The sequence below is a fragment of the Camelus bactrianus genome, chromosome 13 (genome assembly GCF_048773025.1).
Source record: "Camelus bactrianus isolate YW-2024 breed Bactrian camel chromosome 13, ASM4877302v1, whole genome shotgun sequence".
NCBI lineage: Eukaryota > Metazoa > Chordata > Mammalia > Artiodactyla > Camelidae > Camelus > Camelus bactrianus.
In genome coordinates this window covers 50676410-50690335 of record NC_133551.1, presented here as the reverse complement: position 1 = coordinate 50690335, position 13926 = coordinate 50676410, and the positions used below count along the sequence as shown (strand labels likewise).

Sequence of the window (13926 nt, the reverse complement as noted above, 5' to 3'; positions counted from 1 at the left end):
ATCTGTTTTTAGTGGTTGCTCTAGCCATTACAATATGCATTTTAAAATTTTTATTTATTTATTTATTTATTTTATTGAAGTACAATCAATTACGATGTGTCAGTTTCTGGTGTACAGCACAATGTCCCAGTCATGCATGTACATACATATATTCATTTTCATATTTTTACAATATGCATTTTTAACATGTCACCATTGAATATTATACTGCTTCACATATAATATGAAAGCGTCATTTCCCCACTTACCCTTCCCATTCTTTGTGTATTGTCATCGCGCCTCTCTCTTTACATGTTATCCACCCCACAGTACATTGTTCTTATTTTTGCTTTTAACAGTAAATTGTCTTATAAGGAATTAAGAAAAGGAAAAAAATCGAGTCTTTCATATTTGCCCACATATTTACCAATTCAGGCACTTTTCATTCCTTCCTTTAGTTCCAAGTTTCTAAATGGCATCATTTCCCTTCAGCCTAAAGAACATCTCTTAGCATTTCCTGTAGTGTGGGTATTCTGGTGACAAATTCTCGCAGCATCTGTCTTTATGTGGTCTTCCTATTTGAGGATCTTTTACTGGATATAGAGTTCTAGGGTGGCTGTTTTTCCCTTTAAACACTAAAGATGTTCCATGATCTTTTAGCTTGTATTGTTTCGGATGAAAAGTCAGCTATTATTCTTATTCTTCCCATAAATGTGATGTCTTTCTGTTCGTTTCTTTGTTTTATACCAACTTTTCTTGTTTTTTGTTTGTTTGTTTGTTTCTCCTTTCCTACCTTCTTTTCACTACTTTTATGATCTTCCCTTTTATCTTTGCTCTTCAGAAGTTTTAATGAGATGCATAGACGTAGTACTTTTTTTTTTTTTTTTGAGTTTTTTTTTGGGGGGATGGTTTGTTGAGCTTTTGGATTCATGGGTTAATGTTTTTAAATTAAATTTGGAAATTTGTTTGGCCTTTATTTCTTCAAATACTTTTTTTTTTTTTACCCATTCTCTCTTCTTCTTCTGAGATTCTAACTACATATATATTAGACTATTTGATATTATCCCAGGGTTTTCTCTCTCTCTTTCTCTCTCTCTTGGTGTTTCAGTTTGTATACTTTCTATTGACCTGCCTTAAGTTTCACTGATCTTGTCTTCATCAGGGTCCAATCTGCTATTCAGCGTAGCCAGTAAATTTTGCAGATCTTTTATTTGCCAGTTGTAGAATTTTCTTTCAGTTCTTTTTTAGCCTTTCTTTCTCCTCGGTTACCCTGGTGTTTTCACCTATTCATATTTTATTATAAATTCTTCAACATACATTTAAATAATTGCTTTAAACTTCTTGTCTGCTAATTCCAGTGACCTGGTTACCTGGGATTTTGCTTCTTTTGATTTTTATTTTCTTGTTTATAGGTCAGATTTTCTTCCTTCTTTACATATCTAATAATTTTTTTTATTGCAATTCAGATATTGTGTATAAAAGAACAGAGGAGAATGACGTATGCATAGGTAGGCCCATTTCTCCATCAGCCTGGAAGGACTTTGGTGTTGAGGAGATTAACTCTCTTCGACAAAACTTCGGATGCATGGCCTTTTGGCCAAGCGTCTGTGATTTCATATTGTTGGAACATTTGTTGTATCCCTGGGGGTTGCAGCTTACTATAAGTTTGCTGTGGCTGAACCAAGAAAGAAGGCATATGCAGATTTCTGCAGAAATTAGGATTCCATGAAAGGTTTTGAGGAGATGAGGAAGGTGGGTATCTTTCAGAGTGCAAAGTGATTTTGGAATGTGAAGAATTTCTTTCGGTTGAGTTCCATGGAGGTTTATCCCTGACCTGTGTTCCTCAACTGAAACGTGAATATCTGGGCTAAGGACTAGTTTCTCTTAATAAATAATTAACAAATTAAAAATACATGAATATACATATATTCGTTTTCATATTCCTTTTCACCTTAAGCTACTACAAGATGTCAAATACAGAAACTGATACAACATTGTAAACTGACTATACTTCAATTAAAAAGAAGTTTAAAAAAAACTGAGTGGAAGAAGCAATGAACTAGTCTCAACATCAAATCAAATCAAGTGAAGTGAATAAATATCCACTGAGCACCAAAAAATAATATATATATATGAATAGATAGATAGATAGATATAGTCTGTTTGTTTGGTCTGTTCTGTTTATTTCCAGAAGACTCTAAGGTCTTTCCTCTGACTGGTGATTAAGGTGAGGGACTGAGTATTCATGTTTTCCCTAGAGCTGTGGCTGCATTCTGGCTGACATACACTTTGAGTTCACTTCTGATTAACCCAGCTACCTCTGCTGAGGGGCTGATCCGTTTTAATCCCTTCAGTATTTGAGCTAAGGAGAGGTAAGACCGCAGTTCCAGACAGTTCTGTTCATCTTGCATTAAACTCCAGCAGGGCCCCAGAATTTCAGCTCGGCAGGAACACACTGGTTTCTTTGTGACAGTAAGTGCTGAAAGCCTCTCTCTCCCCTCCCCCAGCCCCTCTGATCTCATTTCCTCCCATTCTCCCCTTCGCTAGCCCACCTCCAGCAATGCTGGCCACTCTCTTGTTCCTCAGACAAGCCAAAGATGCTCTCACCTCAGGTCTTTTGTCCCTGCCTGGAATGCTGTCCCCTCAGATGTCCATGTGGCTCTTCCTCACTGAATTCATGTCTCTGGTCAAATAGCACCCTTGCAGGAAGTCCTTCCCCAGCTATTCTGCACGAAAGGTCCTCACTGTGACTCTCCCTGTTTCCCTATCCTACTTCATTTTTTTCTAAGACACATATGACCATCTATCCTCTATATTTAGTTACTTATTTATATTTACTTCTTACTTCTCTATATTTAGTTACTTAATCTCCAGAGAATCGCCAAACAGATCCAGAGGAGGCTCCCAGTAAAACCAGTTTAGAATCTCTCAGGATTTAGAGTACTGTCAGACATCTTGGACCTTGATGGAGGTGGTCTGACTGAAAAGGAATATATTTGATGTTCTAGGAACTGTTGACCTTCAAGGACATATGTGTGGACTTCACCCAGGAGGAGTGGAAGCAGCTGGCCCCTGATCACCAGAATCTGTACCGGGAAGTGATGCTGGAGAACTATGGGCACCTAGTCTCAGTGGGTAAGGATGGGCTAAACCTACATCCAGAAACCTGCCTATTACAGGAGAGTCATAATTTCTTAATTATTAAATGTTGTGGATTCCCTGGAGTTTGGCCTTGGGTTCAGTATTGGAGATAGATATCTCATTCCTTTGAAAATCAAGCTAGAGCGTATCTGAACCTCCTTTCTTGGGGGAACAATTTTACTTTGTAGAACGAGAATAGAAAGACGTGCTGCGGTGCCCCTTTCCATTTTGAGAGACCCTAAATGCCAGATGACTGGAACTACATGCTAGGGATGGTTCTTCAACCTTAGCAGAAATATTCATACTCTTTTTTCACTCCATAAGCAGGATATCAACTTTCCAAACCTAGTGTGATTTCCCAGTTGGAGAAAGGAGAGGAGCCATGGATGACAGAGAAAGAAGGCCCAGGAGATCTGAGTTCAGGTGAGACCAAGGCAGATGGTACCTTTTAATATGTAGGCCAGAGAGGGGGAGAGCATAGCTCAGTGGTGGAGTGCATGCTTAGCATGCATGAGGTCCTATGTTCAATCCCCAGTATCTCCATTAAATAAACAAACAAACAAACCTAATTCCCCCCCAAAAAAACAAACAGAACAAACAAACAAACAAAAAACACATTCATCATAGTCCCTACCACCTGATATGAACTGCATTCACGGGACATGTGTATAAGAACATTCAGGCAACCAATATATAGGCCAGAGAGCCCCACATCTCCCCAGGCTGTGGGGAAGGCTGAGGCCAGTGGACAAGCACTGAACCCGATTTCACCCCTCCCTTTGCCACCCTTTTCCTTCAACTGACCTTGCAAAGCTCTCTCTGGAGTTGGAGGGAAGAGAAGTCTTCTCTTCATTAAGGTTAAACTTGATTTTTCCTCTTTCTTCAGCATCCTAAAGTCTGCCAATCGAGAGTTCCTTTCTTAAGCAGTCAGATGTACGTCGTCTCTCCTCACAGAAAACAGATCTCTGGTCAGGACTGCCATCGCATTCTACAGATCTTTACTCTTCTCTCTTGCATTCTGTCTCCACAGTCCCCCAGCTTCCATTTTACAATCCCAATTCTGTTCTCACTCGCTTTTTGACTCATGTATCTTAATCTATTGTGACAACTACTTTGTTATGGAAATTTCTGCAAGAAAAATTACCACAGGATTCCTTCTCATCAAGTCCAGTGGTCTTTAACAATCTCCTTAACTTTGCTTTTATTATGAAATATTTAGACATTCAGAAAGGCATAGAGAAAATTATAAATTTCTGTGTAGCTTCCAGTTGGATTAAGAAATAGAAGAGTTGAAGCCCCACTGTTTCCCTCTTACCTTTTGAAATAACCAGCTCTTCTGAGGTTAAATATTTTCATTGCTATATGTGTCTTCATACTTTTATGTCATGTGGTGTATATCCCCGAACAATATATAATACTATTTTGCATGTTCTTATTCTTTAAATAAACGGTATATATGCTTCTCCCACTTGCTTTTCTCTTTCAACACTGTTGATATTTACCCATATTGCTCTGGTTCATTCATTTCCATTGTATTCATAAACTACACTTTATCCATTTTCCTGTTGATAGACATTTGTAGTGTTCCTGAATTTGGGGGTTACAAAGATGCTGCAGTAAATCTTCGTGTATGTATATTCTCATGCATATAAGCAAGTGTTTCCCTGAGATACTTGCTGGAAGCAGACTTGTTGGGCCATGGAGGAGATGCACCTCTGTTTTGCTAGGTCTCACCAAATTGCTCTTCAATGTAGTTGCACCAATTGCAGGTTTTAAGCGTTTCCAGAACTCAGCATCTTTGTCAACACTTGGCATTGTCAACCTTTCACATTTTTATAAATTTAGTGGGTGAATATGGTATTTTGTTGTTTCTTTCATTTTCCTGATGACTAATAAGAGGGAGCATATTTTTCATGTTTACTGGCCATCCATCCAGGATTTCTTTTTTGTAAATTACCTGTTTATATCCTTTGCCAGTTTTTCTATTTTTTTCCTTACTGATATATAGAAAAATATATATGTTATTTGATCATTTTTAAATTTTGCTTTTCCTATTTAGGTTTAAATCTGAATTTATTTTTTATGTAGTGTGAGGTGAGGATCTTGTTTCACCTTTTCCATGTGGATAATCAGTCCAGGAACCATTTATTGAATAGTTAATGCCACTCTGTCACCTGCCAGGTTTCCTTGAGTCTATTTCTGGACTCTATTCTGTTCCATTTTTCTATTTTCTATCCCTACTGTAATGCCAAGCTGTCTTAATTATTGTATTTCATAGTGAGACTTAATATCTTGTTCTTCAAAATCATCCTGGCTGTTGTCAGCCCCATGCTTTTCCATTTGAATTACATAATGCATGTGTCAGATTACACACATACACATTGACTGGAATAGACTTGAATTTATAGATCAATTTGGGGGGGGGCAAAATTAATAGTATGACAGTGAGTCCTCCTGTCCAGGAACATGGTATATTGCTCCACTAATTGATATTTACCAATACAAAAAAATAGTTTCAGAATTTTCCCCCATAAAAGGTCTTTTACACATGGTACATCCTTCGTCAGATTCGTCCTGAAGAACCTACATTTTGTTGCTATTGCAGATGCTATAAATTTTTTAAATGATGCCTCCTCTTTGCTGCTAGTGTGTAATAACATGATTGGTTTTGATCTTCTAGCCAGCCACCTTGTTTCACTCTGTTATTAATTCCAATCATTTGTCCATTCTCCTGGGATTTGTCTTTTTCAACTTATAATAATGAAAATAATAATAAAAGCTACCACAAATGTTCTTTCCCTGCCTCTGGGTGAAATCTCAAAGAGGTCCTGTAGATAGTCCAGTCCCTTTAAATAACAAGAACAGTCTGATTTTAGTGAAATGTTTAGTTCGGTGCAATAATAAAAACTCCCAACCTCAAAGTTAAATCTTCTCTCCTCCCCTAGCTTGGACCTGCTTCAGCTTGGATACTGAATTGGAGGGGGTCATAGATGGCCTGTTCTCTCTCTCCCTCTCCTCTTCTTCTCTTCCTCTTTCCCTATTTGGGGGCCTGCAGAGCACAGACTTTATTATGGCCTCTATTCATTTAGAATTTGGAATTTGGAAGTACTAATGATCCTTCTATGTTGATCAAAAACCCTACGAGAAGTCACACTATTCAGGAATACAGAGCTGTCAGTTGAAATATTAGTCATGGTACAATAAATTATCAAGTAAAAAAAAACAGTCAGAATTTTAAAGGTTAAAGGATATTTTCATAGAACATAACAATCGTTGCAACATAGCAGGCTGGGTTTCTTACATAAATAACACTTCCTGGGACAGGTGAATAACTACAGGAAGCAAAACAATGTGTGAATATTAATACAAGCTTCAATAATAGAGAGCTTGACATTCTTGTGAATGTTCTTACTTCAAACCTCATTTTTTGAACTGGCTGGAGTGGGAAAAGGGAAATCTTTTCATCTTTCTGAGAATGTTTTCCAAAGTAATTATCAATTAAAAAGACATATTGTTAGTTCAAAATTTGTAGATACTGACAGGTATATGTAGAATAGATAAGATTATACTGTATAGCACAGGGAAATATATACAAGATCTTGTGGTAGCTCACAGCAAAAAAAAATGTGACAATGAATATATGTATGTTCATGTATAACTGAAAAATTGTGCTCTACACTGGAATCTAACACAGCATCGGAAAATGACTATAACTCAATAAAAAAAGTTTTTAAAAAAAGGCATATTGTTAAGACACAGCCCTGAAATTTCATTATTTAGTATTAATAGAAAAGGAATAAAATGTTCAATTTTTAACTCTGTATGTAAAAATCACACTTTTACCCTGTTTGTTCTTTTTTTTTTAATTGAAGTATAGTCAGTTTACAATGTTGTGTCAGTTTCTGGTGTATAGCATAATAGTTCAGTCATGCATATACATACATATATTCATTTTCACATTCGTTTCCATTATAGGTTACTGCAAGATATTGAACATAGTTCCCTGTGCTATACAGTAGAAATCTGTTGTCATTGTTTCTTAATTTAATTTCCCATTTCCTCTCCAGGCTACATAACCATATATAAATATAGTCAAAATCTCATGTACTTTATATGTATTGTTATCTAAATCTCTATTCCATACCCAGTATAATAATTGATTTTTCAGAGCATAATGAAGATGAGTTATGTGCATTTATCCATTTCTTTCAGACTTGAAGAGTAAGACAGAAACCAGTGCGTCAACTGCAAAGAACGACATTTTACAGAAACAGTTAAATCACGGCACGATGATGGGAAAGTTCATGAGGGATGATGTCATGTATTCCACATGGAGAAAAGTCTCCAAATATGATGATGAGTTAGAAAGGCACCATGATACCCCTGAAAGAGACGCGAGACAACCCATCTTGACTCACAAGAGGAGAGGCCAAGAAACTGACAAATTCGGCAAAAATATTGTGAGTTCAGATGTTGTTATAGAACAGAAGCACCGTAAGTGTGACACACCTAGAAGGCGAAACAGATGCAAACTAGATGTAATTAACCATCCAACGAGTTACATAAGAACAAAAACCTATGAATGTAATATATGTGAAAAGGCCTTCAAACAACCCATTCACCTTACTGAACACATGAGAATTCATACGGGTGAGAAACCTTTCAGGTGTAAGGAATGTGGAAGGGCCTTTAGTCAAAGCGCATCCCTTACAACACACCAGAGAATCCACACTGGTGAGAAACCCTTTGAATGTGAAGAATGTGGCAAAGCCTTCAGACATCGCTCATCCCTTAATCAGCACCATAGAACTCACACAGGGGAGAAACCCTACGTATGTGATAAATGTCAGAAAGCTTTCAGCCAGAACATTAGCTTGATCCAACATTTGAGGACTCATTCTGGAGAGAAACCCTTTACGTGCAATGAATGTGGCAAAACCTTCAGACAGATTAGACACCTTAGTGAACATATAAGAATTCATACTGGGGAGAAGCCCTATGCATGCACTGCATGTTGTAAAACTTTTAGTCATAGAGCATATCTGACGCATCACCAGAGAATCCACACTGGGGAGAGACCCTACAAATGTAAGGAATGTGGGAAAGCCTTTAGGCAGAGGATACACCTTAGCAACCACAAAACTGTTCACACAGGAGTGAAAGCGTATGAATGCAACCGCTGTGGGAAAGCCTACAGGCATGATTCATCCTTTAAGAAACATCAGAGGCATCACACAGGAGAAAAACCTTATGAATGTAATGAATGTGGAAAAGCCTTCAGCTATAATTCATCTCTTACTCGACACCATGAAATACACAGGAGGAATGCCTTCCAAAATAATGCGTAAAAACAGATTATTCAACATGAGAACAAAAACCAAGTCTAAATCAGTCATTCTATGCTTTGAATTTCAGGACTGTAAATCTGAGGAATTGACATAATGATGCCAACTTCTGATTTTGCCCACCATGTAAATAAATGCTACATTGGTAACTACTGATACCTCCATACAAAGTACTTAATCAAGAATAAAGGATGACCCTTCAAATTAAATTCAACAGAATAGAAAATTCATACATTATTATTTTTATGATTTCATGGTAGATTAAATATCTTCATGGGCAATGACTGATTTTTCAGACTGGCATTTGGAAACTACTGTTTGAAATATCACCACCCCTATTTTTTTAATTAAAATTTTATTTTTTTTAAAAGGGAAAACTTTCACATGGTATGAAGTTCATAAGACACAGTCATTTTTACAAGTGAAAAGCCTTCTTCCATCCCCCACCACAAAATTTACCTAGAAGTAACCGTTTTTTATAACTAGTGTTTTGTGCGCCTTTCCAGAGATTTTTCAGTTTACATCCAAGAGAATGCAAATACACATTTTTTCTTTTTAACAATAAATAGCAGCCTCCTATACAGATGCATCTGCATGTTACATTTATTGCTTCACCGTATATCATGGAGGTCATTCCATATCAGTAAATAAAGTGCCTACTCATTCTTTTTCATAGCTGCAGAGTATTCCATGATTTGAATATACTTTAGCCATTTCACTACAGATGGACTTTTTTGGATTTCTGATCTTTTGTTTATATGATCTTGCAATGAGTAGTCAACATTTTCATTTCTCACGCATATAAGTACATGCATAGGGTAAGTTCCCAGAACTGGGATTTATGTGCATTTGTATAATGGATACTGCCAAACTGACCTTCACAGAGATTGGACCAATTTATTTTCCCACCAGTAAGACATAGAACTATAGGAACCATATCCGGTGCTGAAGCATCTCCTGGACCAACAGCTCTATCATCATCCATCAAAGAAGTATCAGCTTCTCTCAATAACATAGCCTAGAAGTACCAGGTGAGCTGCATCCCCAGAAGGAGCAGCACTTGCTGTCCTTGAAGCCAGAGAGAAATGTGCATCTTATTGAATAGCAGCCAAACCCACCAAAGTTTCAGTTGGACAAGGAGAAGACATCCCTCCACCAACTGCTCTAGTCCCTGACTTCTGAACCTGGAACTGTCTGATGAATAAGAGTCCCATTAAAGAGACTGGTCCACCTGCCTTAGTAAGTATAGTCTTGGCTGTAACCCCTTTGTTTGGAACGGAGGAAAACTGACAATTGAATCAGGGTACTTAAGATGGCAGGGTATACCACAGACGATCAACTGACCACACGTAGCATTTTAAAGGATGGCTATGTTAGCAAGTTACAGTTCACATGTGGAGGGAGACAGAAACGAGCTAGGACACAGTTGTCTAATTAATAAACATTAATTAATGAATGAGCATTAATTAATTAGTTGACATTGCTTACTATGTTGTGAAAGCTGAGTGCCAAGGTCAGGACCACAATGATTTTGTACATGTTCATTTTTCATTCTGGTAAAATTTTATTAAAGTTTTAGTGATTCTGCAAAATGTTGATGGATTTCCCCTCATCTCCATCCCCACAGCCACTACTCCAGTTATAAACCAAATCCTGGCACTTAGGATCCTTCATTACATCTAGTCTTCTTTATAACTTCTTCTTCCATTTACTTCTCTCCTTCCCACACAGGCCCTGACTACATCAAATATGTTACTTGAGACTCTAAGTTGCAAGTAACAGAAATCAACTGAGGCTAGTTAAGTCTCAAAGGGAGGTGTTAATAGAAGGATATTAGTGTATCTCCTGTAATTCAAGGCAGTGATACAGTATAACGGTGGACAGAGACCAGGACCTGAAACACCGAAAACCTAGGCACAGGTTTCTCTCCATCTCTCACCTCTGCTTTGTGTTTTCTTCATTCTAGATTTTTTTTAACACCTCATTGCAAATCATGCTTACCATCAGCTTTAGATTTTACTATCTTCAGTTTCCATCACCCAGAGAAAAGCTGTCTTCTCTTTCTCGCTTATCTCAAAATCCTGGGGAAGGCCTCTTATTGGCCCAGCTTGGTCAGCTGCCCACCTCTAAACAAGTCACTTGTAGGCAGAGATTGCAGCTTCTGTGGGAACCATGTGGATGGCGTGAAGAGGTGGTGGGTGGGGTGATGGGGAGGGCTGCTGGAGCGGTGGGAGAGCAGGAGAAAGGGTTGCTGTTCCGAATCCTACTTACTCTTCAATGCCAGCTCTTCAGATCAGAACTTTAGAATTGGAGAGAGTCTATGAATTCACCTAATTGGAACTTCTCACTTTATAGATGAAGAAATGGAGAATCCTCTTCTTTAATTACTCATGTCCTTTCACCTGAGTCATATTTTCGAGCACTTATTCTGAGTTGTTAGTCTAGCTTTCCAAACACTTGCCCTTAATAACTTAACACATCTGCACTTTGCCATTATAAGGGTTTTACTTCTTAGATCTCCTTTTGCCCCAAGATCTTTCAAAAGTCATGCTTCAGAGCCTACCCATTGGCTCTGCCTTTTATCAGTGCCTATTCATTCATTCTACTTAACCCACAGGCACTTCTTCTGCGGTTATGTGAATGTTCTTCCCAAGAGCTGTGTCCTTAGGCATATCGTCTTCTCAAGCTATACATTTTGTCTGATTGATCTTTTTAACATCCCAACATGTCTCACATCTACATCTGTATCTTAGAAATCTCTCCTGAGCTCCAGAACATTATATTCAACATCCCACTGGATATCTCCACTTGGGTATCTCATAGTCACCTCCAAGTCAGTATGTTCAAAACTCAACTCAATTTTTTCAATAAAATCTGTAATCCTTAATCCAGGAAATGGTACCACCCCTCATCCAATTCTCCAGTTTATACTTCTCCCTCTCCCTTATTGATCATTTCCCCTAATCTATCACTAGGTCCTATGTATCCTATTTGGGATCTCTTCAGTATGTATCCTCTCTAGTCCCATTGTCAGTGCTTTAATGAGGCTCTTAGCATTTCCTAACTGCTTAAATAGATTCCTGTTTTTTTTTTTCTGTATTTAATGGACTCATCTCTCTATCTTCCCCACTGCTGCTAGAGAGATCATTTAAAACACATAACTAATCAAATTATTGTTTGAAATCCCTAAATGGTTTCTCATAAAGGACAGATTCCTTAATAGAACAATTGGTATAGAGCATTGCCTATTTTTCCAGCAGTAGCTCCCAAACTTCCCCCCAAGCATACTTTTCTCCAGCCATAAAGAGCTCATAGTCCTCTAAATATTCCATGCTATTTCATGGTTTCTGCTCATCAACTGTGCTGGGTTTTTTTCTTCTTTCTGCCCAACTTCTTTAGTTAGTTCCTACTCATCCTCCCAGATTTAGTTCGTGTCACATCCTCAGGGAATACTACACAACATTTTGTGAAGTTTTGGGTGAACACTTGAATTCTTGGCTAAATTTACTAAATAAAGAGATCAGCCTTATCCTGCAGGAATTTTGGCCAGAAAGTGCTAACATGGGATTTAAATTTTACAAAATTACTCTGGAATCAGTATGGAAGACCATGGCTTGACATGAAGCAATAGCCAGTCCTATACCACTTCAATTTGATTCACACTGTTGCTTGCTACACTTCCTTCTTTTCTTGCCCTTGCTAGCATGGGTTTGCACCTTAAAAAAAAAAAAAAGCCTCCAGTCCTTGCCTCAAGCTCTGTTTTTGAGAAGATTCTGGCTAAGACAAGCATATAACCCCCGTTTCAGTAATCAGGGTCAATGGGACAATTTCTGGACTTCCTGTTTTTCCACTGGACATAAATCTGGAAGACTGTTGCCCTGGGAGATACTGGCAGTGGAAGAGGAAGGAGGCTGCCAATAAGTAGAGAAACACAGAGGAACTAAATCCAAGAAATGGAGACAGAAATCTCAATTCTGGTCACACTGTTTTATGCCTGGATCAAGCCTCACCTGAAGCTAGAGCTCTTGGGTTTTCAAACTGATAAAAGAATAAACCCTAATTGATTCAAGGGTTCAAATGTCCTACATTTGAGGCTGCCTGTTTTTAGCAGAAGCTTGGCTCAGTCTTAAGTGCTTAACTTATTCCCATCTCCCCTGACTTTCTAGCTTAGGGCTACCTTTTCTGGCTTTCTCCAACTAAGTAACACCCTATTCAATGACCAGAAATTGGTGTTTGGCTGAGGAGAGGCTGATCTTACATGGTGACGAGAATCTTCTCATACTGTCAATGGGTTTCTCTTAAGCGTGTTAAAGTTATGTCAGTGATTGTTTTAGCACCTGTGGGGAACACAAATTTGAGCAAGGTAAGTTCCCTGCTGGTAGGTTCTGATGCTCAAGAGCAACATTGTCCAAGAGAAATATAATGTGAGCCACGACACAAATGTGAACCACATTAAATAATTTAAAAATTTCTACCCGCCACATTAATACAATTAAAAGCAATAAGTAAAATTAATTAAAAAATAGATTTAACTCAATATATCCAAATATTACCATTTCAACATGTAATCAGTATAACAATTATTAGTGAGTTACTTAATTTTTTTAACTAAGTCTTAAAAATACAGTATATTGATAGTTACAGCACGTCTCATTTTGGACTAGCCACATTTCAAGTGCTTAAGAGCTAAACATGGCTAGTGGCTACCGATGGCTGGGAGTCGCTTATAGGTCAAATGACAGCACAATTCCGTCCCGAGTCAAAACACACGCACAGCCAGCGGCGCACGGGAAGGACCGGTCCAGAGCTGTATCCTGCATCAGGACCCTCCTCCGCCCCGCAGCCAACGGGCTCTCGCGGGATCCGCGGACTCGCGAGGACTAAACGGTGCCGCTGAGGCCTCTGGGAGGGGCGGTCCTTGGGCAGCCGCTGGGCATTCTGGGCCTGGTCTCCGGGAGGCTTCTTAGGACGCACAACAGCAAAGGGCCTCTTCCGGACTTTAGCATGCGCATCGAAGGTAAGAGTTGGGGAGCTGTTTTGAGGCTGCGGCGTTCAGAGGAGTATCCGAGGTTAGGGGAAGGCCGGCGAATGGGGGTGGCTGGTGGAGGTGTTGCGGTCTGGAGCCCAGGGATCTGTCCCCGCTGTTGCCGCGTCCGCCTACCGGCTGGGAACGTCTCCGTGGCAGCGGTGTATCTCGTCTGTCTGCTCTTGTGCCTTTAGGACCTTGCGCCCTCCAAGGACCCTGCTGTTGGCTAGGACCCCTTCCCGAGGCCAGCGACCCCTTGCTCGCTCCTCCAGGATATTGCCGGGAGTGCTCAGTAAACTTTCGGGCATGCTTGAAACTCCCGGGAAGACAATGGTTTGGGGCCGGTGGGAAGGCTCCCGCTGAAGGCGGTAGTTTTCGGGGCCCACAAGTCTGGGCTGCACTTAACAAGTCAGGATGTTGAGGGTGAAGGCAGTG

The 13926-nt window shown here is 39.2% G+C and overlaps 1 protein-coding gene across 1 annotated transcript in view; it reads left to right on the top strand.

Moving 5' to 3' along the window:
- The window catches only part of LOC105072757 (uncharacterized), a 33048-nt gene extending 24000 nt beyond the window's left edge, over positions 1-9048 (top strand). The window contains exons 10-12 of the mRNA XM_074375966.1: positions 2988-3114; positions 3445-3543; positions 7333-9048. Of these exons, the coding sequence (XP_074232067.1) occupies positions 2988-3114; positions 3445-3543; positions 7333-8468 (1362 nt within the window). The 3' untranslated portion in view covers positions 8469-9048. The remainder of the gene's footprint in view (positions 1-2987; positions 3115-3444; positions 3544-7332) is intronic.
- Positions 9049-13926: the final 4878 nt, after the last annotated feature.